This window comes from Myotis daubentonii, chromosome 8 (assembly GCF_963259705.1).
Source record: "Myotis daubentonii chromosome 8, mMyoDau2.1, whole genome shotgun sequence".
NCBI lineage: Eukaryota > Metazoa > Chordata > Mammalia > Chiroptera > Vespertilionidae > Myotis > Myotis daubentonii.
In genome coordinates, this window is record NC_081847.1 from 52,810,076 (window position 1) to 52,826,603 (window position 16,528).

Genomic DNA, 16,528 nt, shown 5'->3' on the forward strand with positions numbered 1-16,528 from the left:
TGGGCCAAGGAGCAGAAATACCGACCGAGGAGCCAGAAAATAACCCTTCTGTGCTGAGCTGCACCTCCGCACTCTAACCTGCACAGGTGAAGTGCCAGCCGGTTCCTCTCATGCCCATTTGTGAGGGTGTGGTGTCTGCTTGGCACTGAAGAAGCGTTTACAGTCTCAGGCAGCCCCTTCCCTACCCCTACCAGACCTGGAACCTGTGTGCCTGTGTGATTTATGTGGTTGTCTGCAAAACTGGTGAGCCACGCTAGTATGTGCAGATGCCAAAAGTGGCTGGTATTACAAACCCAGCTTTTTTATTTTTCTCTCCAACTTTATTAGATTGTCCCAAGTAAAACCAGGGTCTGGTCTAGACTCTCAGAAATATTGTGAAATGTTTTTGGATCAGGAACACTTTTACTTATATCACCTTAAGTTTGCAAAGGTTTCCACTAGAGCGGTGGGGAACATCTGGTCCACGAAATCATTTGGACTGTGCCTGCCAAGGCATTAGGGATGAGTTAATTAAATGTTTGACCAAATATAGCAGGCTAATTTTTAAGTTGATAATTTTGTATGGCTCACCAATGATGTTATAAATATCCAAATGGCCCTTGGAGAAAAAAGGTTGCCCACTTCTGCTAGAAGAAACTACAGTATATTTTCATATGTATATATACACACATCATACATAAAACTTGATTTGTAAAGTAGTATTTTTTGGAGGTGACTCAACGTTTCATGCATGCACATCTGTGTAGTTCAGGCCCCCATGATGTGTCTGCACCTTTTTGCCCTCCTTAGCCTCTCTCACAAATGCGATTTGAATGGTTGTTGGGACAGAGAAGGTGGCCAAGGCTGCACTTTCTCATACTTTTTCTGTAAGGCTTCTCATCCACATGCCTTCCTGGTTTTCAGCATCTCACTTTGCCCAGTTTAGCAAGCTAACAGAAAGGGAGAGGATGACACGCACTCCAAAGACAAGGAGTGGGTGTGTCTCAGAGGTCCATTCTTAACATCGTGGCCCAGAAGCAGGGAGAGAACCTCACCAGCGTTGGGCACACCTGGCAGTTAGTGGGAAGAGGAGGAGGCTGTGCAGGGCTAATCCGGCATTCTGGTTTTCACACGTCCTGAGCTTCCAGCGATGGTGTTAGCTCAACCTTGGAAATTATTTTTGTGGTCAGATAAGTTTGACGAGCACTCTATATATTTCACCCTTTTCCACTTCTTCAGGCTCATAATGAACAGCATGTTAAAGATTCACAATATTCCTATCATAGAGAAACATGTCATGTTGCTTAATGAAGTATGTGAAACTTTGGTCAGCAAGGCCTTCTCCCCAGAGCCCTGTAGAGATCGTGCCGGACGAAGTATGCTGGAATATATCTATTCGTTAAAGGATAGACAACGATAATAACTGCTGCACATTTCTCCCTGAAACTCGGGGCATTAGTTTCTCAAAAGCACTAGTGTAAGGCACCTGATCCCTGCTCAGCTTACTCAGTGATTTCACTTACGTGAGCAATCATTCAGCCTTTTGACTTGGTGTCAGGTGAAAGTCTATGAGGTTATGCTCCTTTCTCTAAGTTGCTGTTTTCCTCGACTAATGACATATCAGTATATTAAGAAGGAAAATAGTTAAGAAATGTATTTTTTCTCTTTGGGCTGGGGAAGAAGAACCAGGAGGCATCAAGATCTAGGGTCTGCACTGCTCTCTTTCCTTCACACAGCCTGTAGGGCAGCCCGAGTCCTGCGCAGGTGCATTTTGCAATTCTTATTTTTTCAAAGTGTGTGCAGGTGGCTGTTTTTGAAATGCTCAGTTCTCACTAAATAATTTGGGTTTCTAACAGAGACAAAGCTCAGTGCCACTGCCTCCAATTTCCTCCCTTGCTTTTCATTGTTTTCCAGTAGAGTGGGAAGTAAGAAGGAGCTCATTAGGTTGAAAGCAGGTCATGGCTTTTATCTGTTGTAGGCGCCATGTGCACAAATTGAATAGAGGAGTAACTTGTGGACGTGGACGTGGGACCTTGAATGGTGAAGAAGATGTGGGGAATTACATGCTTACTGTCAGGACACAAGGAGCAGTGTAACAGTCTGCAAAATTCCTGTTTGACAAACCAGTCTGAGGCACTGGTGAATCCATTGGTAAGTGTGTGGTTAGATGTTTTAAAATCAGGTTAGTAGAGCATTTTGAATAGTGGGAAAGCAAGGTATTTTCAGGGCATCCTCAATTAAAGATATCACTGAAGGGGCGGGGATTGTAGCAATCCTATAAGTGACAGCCGGAATTTTCAACTCTGTTTGAAAGTGATGTTTCACCTAATGAAGCCCAGCCTTTTGTTAAGGTTATTGGTATACATGACTTATATTCCTATCAAATCATATTTGCTTTGAGGACATATGAAAAATGATTCATTTTAATGATTATTTTATGGAGCAGACAATAAATAATAGGATGAATAAATCCATCTTGAAAATAATATGTCAGTACATAATTTTTTTGTAACCACAGACTTTCCACATAAACCAGAGCAGTGGTTAGGCTGAATCACTTCTGTTGTGGAAGTGCCGCCCAGGGGCTGGCTCCTGGGGACGGTCTAATGGGGTAGGCTGGAGCTGTGGCTGCCACGTGGCTCTTCTCCATGAGCACATGTGTGTCAGCTGCACTGAGCATGGCCGTGAGTGCTGGGACAGCAGCACAGCCTGGCACCTGCATACCTGGTCCACTCGAGCAGTGAGGACGATCAGTAGTGCACCACTCGCCGCCTGCTTCTCTGTATTTACAAGTTCCTTTTGCTTCTAACACTCACATAATTATAGGTGAGAAATGCAGAGCTCTTTCCAACCAAGATTCTAGAAATACTTTCTTCTAGCACTTTCATAATTTAGTGTTCTTATATTAATCTTAAATTCCAAAGGACATTTATTTTTGCATGGACCTTAAGACTATAACTTATTTTTCCATGTAGTAGGCAGTTGACTCAACACCATTTGTTATATAAACCATCATTCCTCCTTGATCTGAAATGACCTTTATATCCCTTTGTCTTTTGGTGATAGCATTCCAAATAACATTTATCTATTTTCTAAACATTGTTGACGGAATGCTCCATTTTAGGCAGAGGAATATGAAATTCTTTATTTTTGTATAGCTTCTATCCAGTTTTAAATTTAAATAGCACAGATTGGTAATCTGAAATTATCCAGTTCTTTCCTCATGACCCCATTAGTGAGAATGTAGGTGGTAGAGAGCTGTGTATCCTGGGCTGTGCTATGTGAAGGGAAGCAAGGTTTGAGCTTGTACATAGGAGACTTTCTTCCAACCTGCAGTGATTGAGCAGCTGTGTGTTTCTCTCTCCCACAGAGAGTCTCAGACTTGTTAGACTGGTTTTATGCTCAGGAAATTTGTAATTAAATACTGCTGGTTAAAAAAAAATGTGGTAACTTCTCAAGTTTAATTTATATAAAGCTTTTTATTTTTAAAATTATCACTTACTCACTTTGGATTCACGTTATAAAGATATGGCAGAAACCTCTTTCCACTGAACTCTTGGATAAATGTGTACTATAGTGCGTAGTATTGGAACACTTAACTACAAGGCAAGTACAGAAGCTCAAAGAGTATATTCTGAACAGGCAGGAAAAAATTGCATTTCCAAACATATACACATATATACACTAGATAACTTTCAGGAATCTATTTTTACTCAAATGAATTGAAATTGCTTTCTATAATCAGTAAGAAAATTGCTAGTAATGATCCAGATAGTTGAACTGTTTGCATTTAACAGGAAGACTGGTAGTAATAATAAAAAGTGAATTCAGTACCTACCGCATATTCTGTACATATTTAATGTCATTCCCCTTAACCCTCATGAAGCCTTATGAGACTGAACAACAAAAAGTGTTCCTTGATCAGAAAGTATGGGAACCAAAGTGTTAAACAAAATTAACATATTTCTTTATGTAGAACTAGAGGCCTGGTGCATGAAAATTCATGCACTGGATGGGGGGGTTCCTCAGCCCGGCCTGCCCCCTCTCACAGTCCGGGAGCCCTCAGGGGCAGGAGGCGACCTGGTGATCAAGGGAAGGCGACACCCCATCTCACCTCTGCTGCTGCCACTGCCGGCAGCACAAGCCTCGGCTGGCCCTGGTTACCTGAGCCTCGGGTGGCCCTGGGCAGCTGGGGGACTGAAGGGACTGGGCGCTGCCATCTTGTGGCTGTGGACACCACCATCTTTGAGGGTGAGGCAGTCAAGTAGCATATTCCCTCCTTATTGGCTGTGGGCGCCGCCATCTTTGCGATGATGTGAGGGTCAATTAGCATATTCCCTCTTTATTAGATAGGATTTTCAGAATTTTTTTACATCAATTTACACACACAACAGGCCAAATTGGTACATAGAAATTGCCTGTGTCTTAATGATGGTAATTTATTATTGGCTGAGGTCTCTCTAGTCCTGTGGTCAACTCAAGATGTTTGCCAGGCCAGCTCAGGACCACAGTAGTGACTGGCAACATGGGACTGGGGTAGGATTTGTGATCTGGGGAGAAAGCAGCACAGAGTGTGCACTCTACCAGAGGTGACCCTCCTGCAGCATGGTTCATGCGATAGATTGGCACCTGTGTGGACAGGCCAGCAGACCTACAGGCACACCTTGCTTTATTGTGCTTCACAGACACTGCATTTTTTATAAACTGGAAGTAGACCCTTTATCAGCAACAAAATCACAACTCGCTGAAGGCTCAGATGAGGGTTAGCATTTTCAGCAATAAAGTATTTTTTATTTAAGGTATGTGCATTGTTTTTATAAGTAACCCTGTTGCATACTTAATAGGCTATAGTATAGTGTAAACATAACTTTTATATACACTGGGAAACCAAAAATTTTGTGACTCACTTTATTGTGATATTTGCTGTATTGCAGTGGTCTGGAAATGACCTGCAATATATCTGAGGGACACCTGTAATAGAAAATCCAGTCTTAGCTAGTTTTGCTCAGTGGATAGAGTATCTGCCTGCTGACTGAAGGATCCTGGGTTTGATTCCGGTCAAGGTCACATGCCCCGGTTGCAGGCTCGATCCCCAGTGTGGGGCGTGCAGGAGGCAGCCAATCAATGATTCTCTCTCATCATTGATGTTTTTCTCTCTCTCCCTCTTCCTCTTTGAAATCAATAAATATATATATACTAGAGGCCCGGTGCACAAAAATTTGTGCACTCGTAGGGGGGGGGAGGGGGGCGTCCCTCAGCCCGGCCTGTGCCCTCTCCTAGTCTGGGACCCCTCAGGGGATGACCACCTGCTGGCTTAGGCCCGCTCCCCAGGGGATTGGGCCTAAGCTGGCAATCAGACATCCCTCTGGCAGCCCGGCAGCCCTCAGGGGATGTCCACTTGCCAGCAGGGAGCAGGCCTAAACTGCAGTCGGACATCCTTAGCGCTGCTGAGGAGGCAGGAGAGGCTCCCACCACCACCGCTGTACTGGCAGCCATCAGCCTGGCTTGTGGCTGAGCAGAGTTCCTCCGATGTGAGAGCGCCCTGACCACCAGAGGGCAGCTCCTGCATTGAGCGTCTGCCCACTGGTGGTCAGTGTGTATCATAGTGACCAGTCATTCCCAGTCCTTCTGCTGTTAGGGTCAGTTTGCATATTACCCTTTTACTATATAGGATAGAGGCCTGGTGCATGGGTGGAGGCCGGCTGGTTTGCCCTGAAGGGTGTCCCGGATCAGGGTGGTGGTCCTACTTGGGTGCCTAGCCAGCCTGGATGAGGGGATGATGGCTGTTTGCAGCTGGTCATACCCCCTTCAGTGTGGGGGTCCCCACTGGGGTGCCTGGCCAGCCTGGGTGAGGGGCTGAAGGCCATTTTCAGGCTGGTGGCCGACTGAAGCTCCCAACCTCTCCTTTTTTTCTTTTTTTCTTTTTTTATTCTGGGATTTATTTACTTTCTATGGCTGTCACTGGAACTGAGAGCCAGCTTTAGCTCTGAGGCTCAGCTCCAGCTCTGAGACCTCGGCTGCTGAAAGCAGGTATCTGGGTTTGTTTGGCTTCTATAATTGAAACACTGTTGCAGCTCCAGCTCTGAGGCCCGGCTGGCTGAAAGCAGGTTTCTGGGGTTTGTTTAGCTTCTATAATTGCAACATTGTTTCTTAGAGTGCAGCTCAGATGCCGGCAGCGGCAGCGGGGAACCTTGGCTTCCTCCATCACTGGAACGAGCAAGCCTCCTGTTTGCTTCAGCTGCCTGGCTGCCGGCCGCCATCTTGGCTGGCAGTTAATTTGCATATCGCCCTGATTAGCCAATGGGAAGCGTGTCGGAGGTATGGTTAATTACTATGTTTGTCTATTATTCGATAGAATGTGTATAAAGAAAGTCCAGAGCCCTGGCCAGGTAGCTCAGTTGGTTGGAGCATCATCCCATATAGCAAAAGGTTGCAGGTTTGATTCCCAATTGGGGCATGTATGGGATGCAACTAATCGATGTTTCTTACACCAATGTTTCCTTCTCCCTCCCTCTCCCTCTCCCTCTCCCTCTCCCTCTCCCTCTCCCTCTCCCTCTCCCTCTCCCTCTCCCTCTCCCTCTCCCTCTCCCTCTCCCTCTCCCTCTCCCTCTCCTTCTCCCTCTCTCTCTTTCTCTTTCTCTCCCTCCTTCTCTTTCCTTCCCTCTCTGAAAAGAAAAAAAAATCAATAAAAACATATTCTTGCGTGGGGACTTAAAAAAAAATAAAGTCCAGAATTAGCTTCAAATAAATAACATGTTGATGAAGGTGCCATTTCACACCTGAGGGAAAGATGGGCCATTTTTAATAACTGGTAGTGAGACATCTGGCTGACAGTCTGGATTCACATTTTATACCATGCTCTAGGATACTTTTCAAATGGATCTAATGTTTAATGGAATATGGTGCAACTATACAAGTCATAGAACCAAGTCTAGGGCAATTATTTTATAACCTCCAATAAAGAAGCCAGAACAAAAGAAGAATGAAATAAAAAACTGCTTTTCCTATGATAGCATAAGCAAAGTCAAAGGAAAAAATTGAAACTAAGGAAAAAAATTTGTGACTTTGTCATATAGGCCCTCTTCTTAATGAATAAGAGAATGACTAACAACCCTGTAGAAAAAGAAAAAATATGAATAGATAGTACATAGAAAATACATATGGCATTTCTGTATTTGAAAAGATCCATTCATTACAGAGAAGTGCAAATTGAAACTTTTAGAAATTAAAAATTGAAACTCCAGTGAGCTATCATTCTTCACCCACCACATTGGCAAAAATTCGAAAGTTTGGTAACACTGCATTGGCAGAATTGTGCAGAAACAGGCTCTCTCAAACATTGTTGGTGGAAGTATAATTGCTACAACTTCTCTGGAGGGCAATTTGGCAGAATTTATCAAAATCAGAAAAGCATATGCCCGTTGACACTTGAAGCAGTTCCACTTGGCATCATGAGATTCTCTTGGCATCTGAGGAATGGAAAATGTTGTAACATGCTCAGTCACTGCAGCCTTGTTTGTACCCACAGATGATTGGAAACAACCTACATGCCCATCATTGGAGGATCAGTAAAGTAGATCACGCTGAACCTTACTGTGAAATACTGCACGGCTATTAAAAAGGAGAAGAAGAGGGTAGAGGAGAGGGGAGGGGTAGAAGCAAGAGGAGAGAGGCATCAAGACACTCACATGTATTAATGGGAAATAGCCCCACACCTCGCTCGCTGTTAGGTGAAAAAAAGCAAGGAGCTGAGGCGTTATGCTAACAAATTTATGTACAAAGTCAGGGGGGAAAGAACATACAGCATATCTATGGCTTGAAAAGGTTGATTTTACCTCTCCCAAAGACCGATAAGAAGTTATGAATTGTACTTCCCTGGCCCAGTGGGAGCAGTCTGGGCAGCATGGGCAATAGTAGGAGGGAGGCTGACTGTATGCATTGTTGGACGTGGATCTTTAAATGCGTGAATGTATGTTTGTTCAATAACTTCAGTGGTACTTTCAAAAAATAATCAACATAAGATAAAGGAGGAAAACAATAGTAGAATTATTTTTAAGCTTCTTCTCCTTCAGTTAAGGAACATAGATTTAAATTTATACGTTTTGTCTTAATAGGCAGTAAGTGTATATGTCGTCCTGCCAAGTATTTTTGTGGAGTTTAGAAGTACTCGTGGTTTTGTATTTATTATTTTAAAATACATTGCCTTTGAACCAAATAAAATATTTCTTTGCTACATACTTTTTTAAGAAACCCTAAAATTAGCTCCCATGTCGAATCCTTTGCTAATTTTGGCTCTGATAGATAGATAGATAATAGAATGATTGCTTGATAGATGATAGGTAGGTTGATGACAAATAGATAGGTGATAGGTAAATAGATAGTAAGCTGCCTCGAGATTTTCAATGGGTTGTGTTCAGAATTTAATCTGAAATCTCCTTGTGACTTAAAATGCCTTTGCATAGACACAGTTCATGCAGGGTGTGGTCCAGCCAGCACTTCATGAGTCCCTGGTCCTCACCAGGCCCCTGCACCTTTGTGCTGGATCACCTGCCTTCCCTTGGAGCACTGCCCCATCCCTGTGAAGACTGCCTGTGTCTGTCCTGGTCCTTGTCCCACACTGTCCTCATCACTGTTGCTTCGTAGTAAGCTTGAAATAAGAAAGAGTGAGTTTTCCAACTTAGTTCTCTTGTAGGATTGTTTTTACTCTCTAGATCCCTTGTGTTTCTGTATGAACTGTAGGATTAGCATTTCAATTTCTATAAAAAATACGGGCGGACTTTTGACAGGAATTCCATAGACTCTGTACATCATGAGTATTGTCATCTTAATAAGATTCAGTCTCCCAGTCTATGAACATGGTCATAAACACAATCTCTACCTTACCGTCAGTGTCAACCTGAACACATATCAGTCCCCCACTCAAAGACTACGTGCCCAGTTGGCTCAACTGCTGCTTTTTCCTGGGGATCTAGACATGTCCCTGTTTGGAATGCTGTCTAGATCACCTGACTTCTGCACGACCTGTCCTTGATGAGCCACTTTGGTGGTGCCATTCCAGTCTCTACCCGAAAGTTCTGTTTTCTGGAAGAGTAACTTTTGAGCTAAATATCATTCAGAATTATTTAGCAGAAGGAGTCCAGTCTGTTTATTATTTAATTAATCTTGTGACATGTTTAACTGAATGTTGCATGATATTCTCAAGTGTAAGGACTGTATGCCCCTACTTTGTAGTTATTCTCCTTTAAGTGATGGTGACATGATATGTTATAGCTTTTACTTTTTTGGCTTGGATTGGAATAGTTCGGTTTTTGTAAGTGAGAAAAGCTTTTTATCTCAATATCTTAAAAAGTTTTATGTTGCACAGCATTAGATGTGGAAGAGTAGATTTTGACAGCATACAAATACAGTTACCCATGAGATATAGGCAACGTATCTGTTCTCCTTTTTTACATGTATTTAATGTTTTATCAAGTTCCATAGCACTTTTCCTCATTTTAGTCTGTATTTTTAAATGAAAAGAAGCCTCTCAGCCTTTTTAATATTCATTCCGTTCTCTGCTTGCTTCAGTAATAGTCCCTTGATTATTAGGGTTCCACATGCCACTTGGGTACTAAGAGATATTGGTTTATTTTTGTGTGAGATACACCCTTCTCTAAAACAAAATACTCTGTCTTCAAAGTCATCCTTCTTTCACTGATGATTAGGATTCGTTGCTTACATTGTCTCTCATCTAAGTGTGCATCCTGCATTGAAATGGGTATATTCTGGTCATTTTGATTTCTCCACTTGATCAGTGATTGTCTTTGATGACTCTTAATGCCTGGCTTTTTCCATAAGGAAATAATACAGGAATTGCCAGGCCTAATAAACTGCTAGTTAGGAATTGTAATGGCTTTGTTTTCTCTCCGCAGTGTCAGTGAGCAAGGGTGAGTCTAGTAGGTGGAACACATGGCAGGTCTGCAGAGTCAGGGGCAGAATCTGGAGCAGTTCTCCCAGCTGGTGGGAACTCCAGCTGTGGTCCTCTTAGTCACAGAAGCGGATCTTTCTGCATCCCTGTCAGATATTTTCCTGTTACTCTGTCAACAAAGGGCAGAGCTGTTATTCCAAGGATATCTATACATTCAGGGGACTCTACCACCTGCCATTTTCTGGAGTGTTCTGGTACCTTTGCTCTGTGAGTGCTGTAAGTAAGGAGGGCTGGGCTACACTAAGAAGCACTGGCCTTGGGGACAGAAAACCTGTACCAGATCCGACTCCGCCAAGTTCTGCCCCATGGCCTCCACAGTCCGCTTATCCCAAGTCAGGCCGTCCTCCATATGACCATGCCAGGTCTCTATCCGGGGGACAGCTCCAAGGTGGAAGGCCACTGGAGGCACAGGAGCTGACATTAGGTGCTTACTATTCATCCTCCCTGGTACAATGGTTATTAATTAACAATAGGTATTTATATGAAAAGCAAGCTTGGTGATCCAGTGTGACAAGAAGGAGAGGCTGTGTTTGCATATGGTCGCTAACTGTCTTACATTAGTCCAGGTCAGCGATTTTCCACCGTTGTGCGCAGGAATTTTTACATGCAGTGCCTGACTAGTTAGGGGCACTGACCTCTTTTCCCTTAAATTGTCAAATAAAAAATGACAACAGTCAACACAACAATAGCCATCTGATGTGAATGAATCATAATTATTCCTATTTTTATTTTGGTCAGATTGGCAAAAAAGTTTTTTTTTTCTTGGTATGCCACGGAAATTTAGTAATTAGTTTTTGTGTGCATGGGATGAAAAGCGTTGAAAATCTTTGGTCTGAGTTCTAAGAGCCCTTGTCAGAGGCAGGCTGGGAACAGCTGAGAAGGTCTCTGTTGTTCCAGTTCCTCCTCCTCTACCTTCTCTTTCATGTATGTTGTTGTTTTAAATTTATAAAAAATATAAATACTAACATATAAGTCATTAAAGTCTATTTGGAAAATAAAGAGAAGAGGGCATTGCTGCGTAGCTGCATGAATATCTTGGTGCGTTTCTAGTTTAAACACAGGGATTTGTCTGAATTACTCTTTCTGACCGTACGTAGTTGGGTACATACATTTGATGGCAGACCCCGCCTGTGAACGGGCAGGAGGTGGCAGACTCCTTTCCAAAGGAGCATCTCTTGGATCCAGTATGGGACGTTCCTGTGAAACAGGATACTCCTTAGGAGACAGGTACTGGGCAGGAGGCAGGTACTGTCCCTGTCCCCTCCTCTGTGGAATTCTGTTCCTAGTGCCATATTCATGAGCTTGGCCTTGCTGAGGTGATATTCTCCATACTCCTCTTGTCATCTAGGAATGGGCACCTGGCTCTTACGTCCTGTGCAGCCTTTACATGTGAGTGATGGCATAGTTACTGTGAAATGTTGGGTTATGGCCATTTTTGCATTCTTCACCAGTGTTTCCCGGGTGCACACACTGAAAAGTGACTGTTACACACAAATGCTACCACTGAGCAGAGCTGAGGTGAGGGGCGCTCCATGCAGGTACTTCCCGGAGCCTTCTGTGACATGGGACCTGATGGCTACCACCGTGTCCCCACCTCGTTCAGCCGTGCAAGCTTTTCTGCAAGCATGTCCATCCTGCTGGGTTTTGTTCCTCCAAAGGGCCTCAGGAAGTGCCCATCAGCAGACTGCTCAATTTTCCTCTGGCATTTTTTGCTCTGTAGGAAATCTGAGGCTGGCCTGATTTTTTGTTTGTTTTTTTCTGGTTAAATTTGAATGGGATTCTTTTTGTTACTCATCTAACAGTGACAAGGACAAAAGAAAGCAGCAAAGTAGCAGTGCCTGTGTTCAGAGGGGTCTGGGTGTGCAATCCTGTTGCAGAGATGGGGAGGGAGGAGCAGGCGGGACCTGGGCTTTGCACAGCAGGTCCCCCATCTCTGGTTAGGTCAGGCCTTGCATCTTGGAATCTGCAAGAACACTGGGCGAGGAGCTGACTCCTGTCTTCAGGTCAGCTGGGTGCAGAGTTGTCATTTTCAGTTAGAATCTGCACAGTACAAGGGAACTCGGTGGCACTTAACGTGTTGCCCACATGGGGGTAGGGGGCGTTTCTAGCTGTAAACTGTTTCCGAGCCTTTCTGGCAGGCACTTACACAACAGGACTTAAATCCAGAGCTGCTTTATTTCCTTGAAGCTGCAGATTCATGGAGGTGACGGTGTCGTCTCTCATGCTGGTCCTCAGTGTGAAGGGCGTGCTCTTGGGGTGAAAGAAATGCCTTTACTGCCCTCACAGGGTACGAGAATAATTTGATATTAAAATGAAAGGACCTGGCGCTTTGTACTTTCAGTTCTGCATAGAATGAATCTTGAAGGTGAAAGACCTACTCAGAAATGAGCACCAGGGTGACAAGAACTACAGACCTCATAAGAGGAGTGTTTGTACAAGGTAGCACTAGTACAGTAGTGAGAAAGGTGCCCAACACATTGCAGGCCTTTGTGTTAGCTTATGCCAGTGTTTGTGGTCTGATGTCATCTATTGGGCCTTAATTCGTTTCCTTTTCTTTCTTACTTCCTTGGTAGGTCAAACTGTGCTGAAAATATCCGCAAACACATTTTACATACTGGCAAACACGAGGGGGTCAAGATGTACAACTGTCCCAAGTGTGACTATGGCACAAATGTCCCTGTGGAGTTCCGGAACCACCTGAAGGAGCAGCACCCTGACATCGAGAACCCTGACCTGGCTTACTTGCACGCAGGTAAGGGCTGCAAGTCTTTGATATGTGCAGTTTTTAAGAGCACTTCATTTTATTCATCACAGTAGTTATGATGCAATTTGTCCATTACGGCCATTTACTTTAATGTCTTAGAGTTCGTGACAGTATCTGCTCCAAGGCTTACAACAGAGGACATTTCGGTCTTATCCCACTCAACTAGAAAACAGTCTAAATATGACAGAGTAATCATCCAAGGACAACAAAGTTAATAATAGCAAATATTCAAAACAGTTGAACTGAAATTATAGTTGTTTGCTCTTCATATTTTGACTAATTGATAAAATTTTAAATTTATTTTCACAAACTATTTGTGATTGAAAGTATTATGCCTGATTGCTTTGGACCACGGTTTTCCAGTGAATACCTGGAAAGGAAGAGCATCTGACCAAGGAGAGAGTGGAACAGCAAGGGTGGGGGAACATAGTGCCTCGTTCGCAGGAAGTTAGGAGGGCTCTGATGCCCAGGACATGTTGGTGATGGCAAAGGCTGCTCCATTCTTCTAGCCTCGTTGGATCACATCAGGTACCCTGGAAGGATCTGAGATGTAGCACCAGCTTATGGTTTAATTAATAGCATGCCTGAGTGTGGAATCTTACTGTGCAGAAGTACAAAGTGATGGGTATGAATGTGGGCAAGTATCTCAGGAAGTTCTGTGTTTATATCATATCCATGGGTACAGGGATGTTTTAGGCAGTGGCTTTGGGATCAGTTAGAGCTGCTTTTAGCGTCTGTTTTCTTTCTTATTTGCTGTGTGACCACAGATAAGCTGATATCATCATACCTGAGATTTCTCATGTGTAAATCCATGTGGTAGTATCTGTTTAAAGCAGTGATTGCTAACCTTTCGGACCTCACGGACCACCAATGGTCCGCAGACTACCGGTTGGCAACCGCTGGTTTAAAGGATCATAGTGAATTTAAGAAGGTAATGGCTATGAAGCTCTGAGGCTCTCAGCACAGTACCATCTATGCCTGGCATGACTAGGGATCCTGGGTGTCGGTGATGCTGTGAATGTGACAACAGTGTCTGAAAGACATGGGACAATCCACCCACAATGCAACACTTGGTTTGCAAATATGTAAACACTGCTCATATACTCTCTACAATAAAAGAAACAGAACTTGGTGGTAATTTGAATTAGCAGAATATCTATACATTGGACAATGTCTGCATATAAAGTTATTGTAGTTTTCTGCTGATGTCTTATTTCCAGTGTCTTTGCTTATGCCCACATGATTGACTTTTTAAAGTATTAGTAGAATTTTTGATTTAGTAATCTCTGTTGTATCCAGGGATAGTTTTGAAAAAGAAAAACAGGTCATTTGTCTGCATTTTGGTGATGTTACTGAAGAGGTTTTGAACTGCACTGATGAAGTGAAATTGAAGCATCTTCTGCCATCAGTCCCTGTGGGTTCTGCATTAATATGAGTGCCTGACAGCAGATTCCAGAACTGCTGCGTCTGAAAGGGCCAAGCAGAGCCAGCTCAGGTTGTGGTTGTCTGCAGTGCTGTTTCAAGTCCTATCTGTGCCTCTTCTCAAGGTGCAGCTGATCTGTGCTATCTCTCTCATTCTTGGCTCCAATTAGACATGAAAAGTGGGTTATTCCCTTAAAGTGAAGTATCTCTAACTTTTAAATGAAGGAGACACCAGAGAAAGGCGGGGAAGCTGCCTGGGGAAAACGTTCCCTTTGCCGTCCTGCACCAAGGGAGACTGCTGTGCAGAATGAGAAAATGACCCCCCTTTCCTTGTGTGTGTGGGATCCTCGGGTGCTTACCCTACTTTTCTGTTGATATTTTTATAATTCTGTGAAGAATGTTCTTCCGTGTAAGTCATAGTAGCAGTCCTCAGTATTTTCACAAAACAAAATCTATAGGTACATATAGGTGTCAACTGTGTATTCCTTCTTCTAGGCAAAATATTGCTCTTCAGTAATTCTTTTGCTTTGGTTAAGAGAAAACTTTAAACAGGTAAATTTTTTAGATTGACTGAGTCTTCCTTCAGCCTTACAACTACGTCATTTGTAATACGTTTAAGAATGTGTGAAATGAGCCTTCCTCCGTCTCTAAGCATTGTGCCTAAGAAAGTTTTCTTGAGAATTCCAAAGGACAGACTTTGAGTTGTGCCTGGGCAGCTCAGAGGTTTGCTGCTGGGGGAGTAAGCTCCCTGCTTGTGGGCAGAGTCTCCTGGAAGACTCAGGCGTGGCCTGGCCACTTTCCGAGAGCATGACACCAGCCAGGACTGAAGGTGATTGAGGTATTTCAGGGTTTTCTCTGAGAAGCCTGGACTTTAACTGTAATAAAGGTTAACATCTTTTCTAAAGGTGATGATCAAGTTTTGTTCTCTTTTCAGAGGAAATTAAGCATTAAGTGCAGACATGGTATTTCCCCAAATTTCTTGTATTTTTCTGCTGTCATAGTTTTTTAAAAAACATTTAAATGATATGATTTTCATCAGTTCTTACATAGTAAGACTTAATCATTTAAAATATTCTTTAAATTATTACCTGAACAATGCTGTATAGCAGATGAATCTGTCATACTCTCTTCACAAATTGGGATTTTCATATTCTCTAAGATAAGCAATCTTTTAATTCTTTAGAACATATTATTTAACTGCATTTAACCCTCTTCCATGGCATTTTCCTCTTACCCACTTATGAGAATAAGAATGGAAAAGTTTGAGTCTTATATCTAAACTCCAAATCCCTTTTCTTTCTAATGGTAACTAATTCAGAACCATTTAAACTGTACTTAACTGATTCCTTAATTCTCTCCAAATGTCTTACTTCATACTCAGGCAGATGAAATTTCATCTTCCACCTCTGAGCCCATTTGCTTAATTTCACAGTTAGGATGAAGCAGCTGCACCCTTTGTCTCTTCACCACCCCCTTGGTTCAGCGGGATATTCAGATTTCCTAAAATAAATGATTTTCTCCACCATTAATTAAAATCATTAGTCTTCCGATACGTAGACCTTGGAGATGTAGTCTTCTCCCCAATTCCCAGGCCCTCTATTTTTAACCCTGTTACTTTCATCCCCTTTTGTTAGTTGGATGCTCTGACACATGTCATGGCGTTTTGTATAAAATTCGTTTTGTGGAAAGGTCCAAAAATCCCAGAAAATCCTGACAGTTTCTCATTGGTTCTCCCTTACCTAAACCAATTATTACTTCAACCTAAAAAGGAAGGAAATTTTTTCTGACAGAGCCTTTGGTGAATCTGTGCTGACTCACTCCTATTAATGTGTACCTCCCCAGATGTATCATTAAGCTCATCCATAACTATCATCTCAAATTTTCTTCCTAATATAGATGTTAGACTTGCAGTCTATAATTTTCAGCCTCTCCCTGCTTGCTTTTTCACCTTCAGACTGGATCCCTTGTTTTCCAGTCTCTGATACTTACCTACTAACAAAAGACTTCCTAAAATAATTAACAATTCAACAATTGGATTCTTTAACCTCAGTCACTATCCATGGGTTAATTTACTATCTTTCTAATGGCTGCTAAATGTCTTTGTTCCTTTCAAACTCCTGTCTAAATCTTCTCTCTCCTCTGTAAGGCTCTGTCCTCTGTGTCCAGCATGACAAAGCCCATTGGGTATTTTGGTAACTGGCTTTCTCTTTGAGTCTTTCTCACTCTCACTCCTGTTGGAGTTCCTAAGTTTAGAACTATCTTACATTCCTTGAGGTCAGTGGGTGAGCAATGTCAAGATTATCATCAACCACTTTTTCAGTAATATAATTGCTCTCTAGGACTATCATCTCATTGGTGATGTTTATTGACACTGTTTACTGGTAAGTTTAGCAGAC

The 16,528-nt window shown here is 42.8% G+C and overlaps 1 protein-coding gene across 1 annotated transcript in view; it reads left to right on the forward strand.

The window, feature by feature from the left end:
- The window catches only part of ZNF407 (zinc finger protein 407), a 411,369-nt gene that overhangs the window by 297,641 nt on the left and 97,200 nt on the right, over positions 1 to 16,528 (forward strand). Inside the window, exon 8 of the mRNA XM_059706377.1 lies at positions 12,520 to 12,698. Coding sequence (XP_059562360.1) covers positions 12,520 to 12,698 — 179 coding nt within the window. The remainder of the gene's footprint in view (positions 1 to 12,519; positions 12,699 to 16,528) is intronic.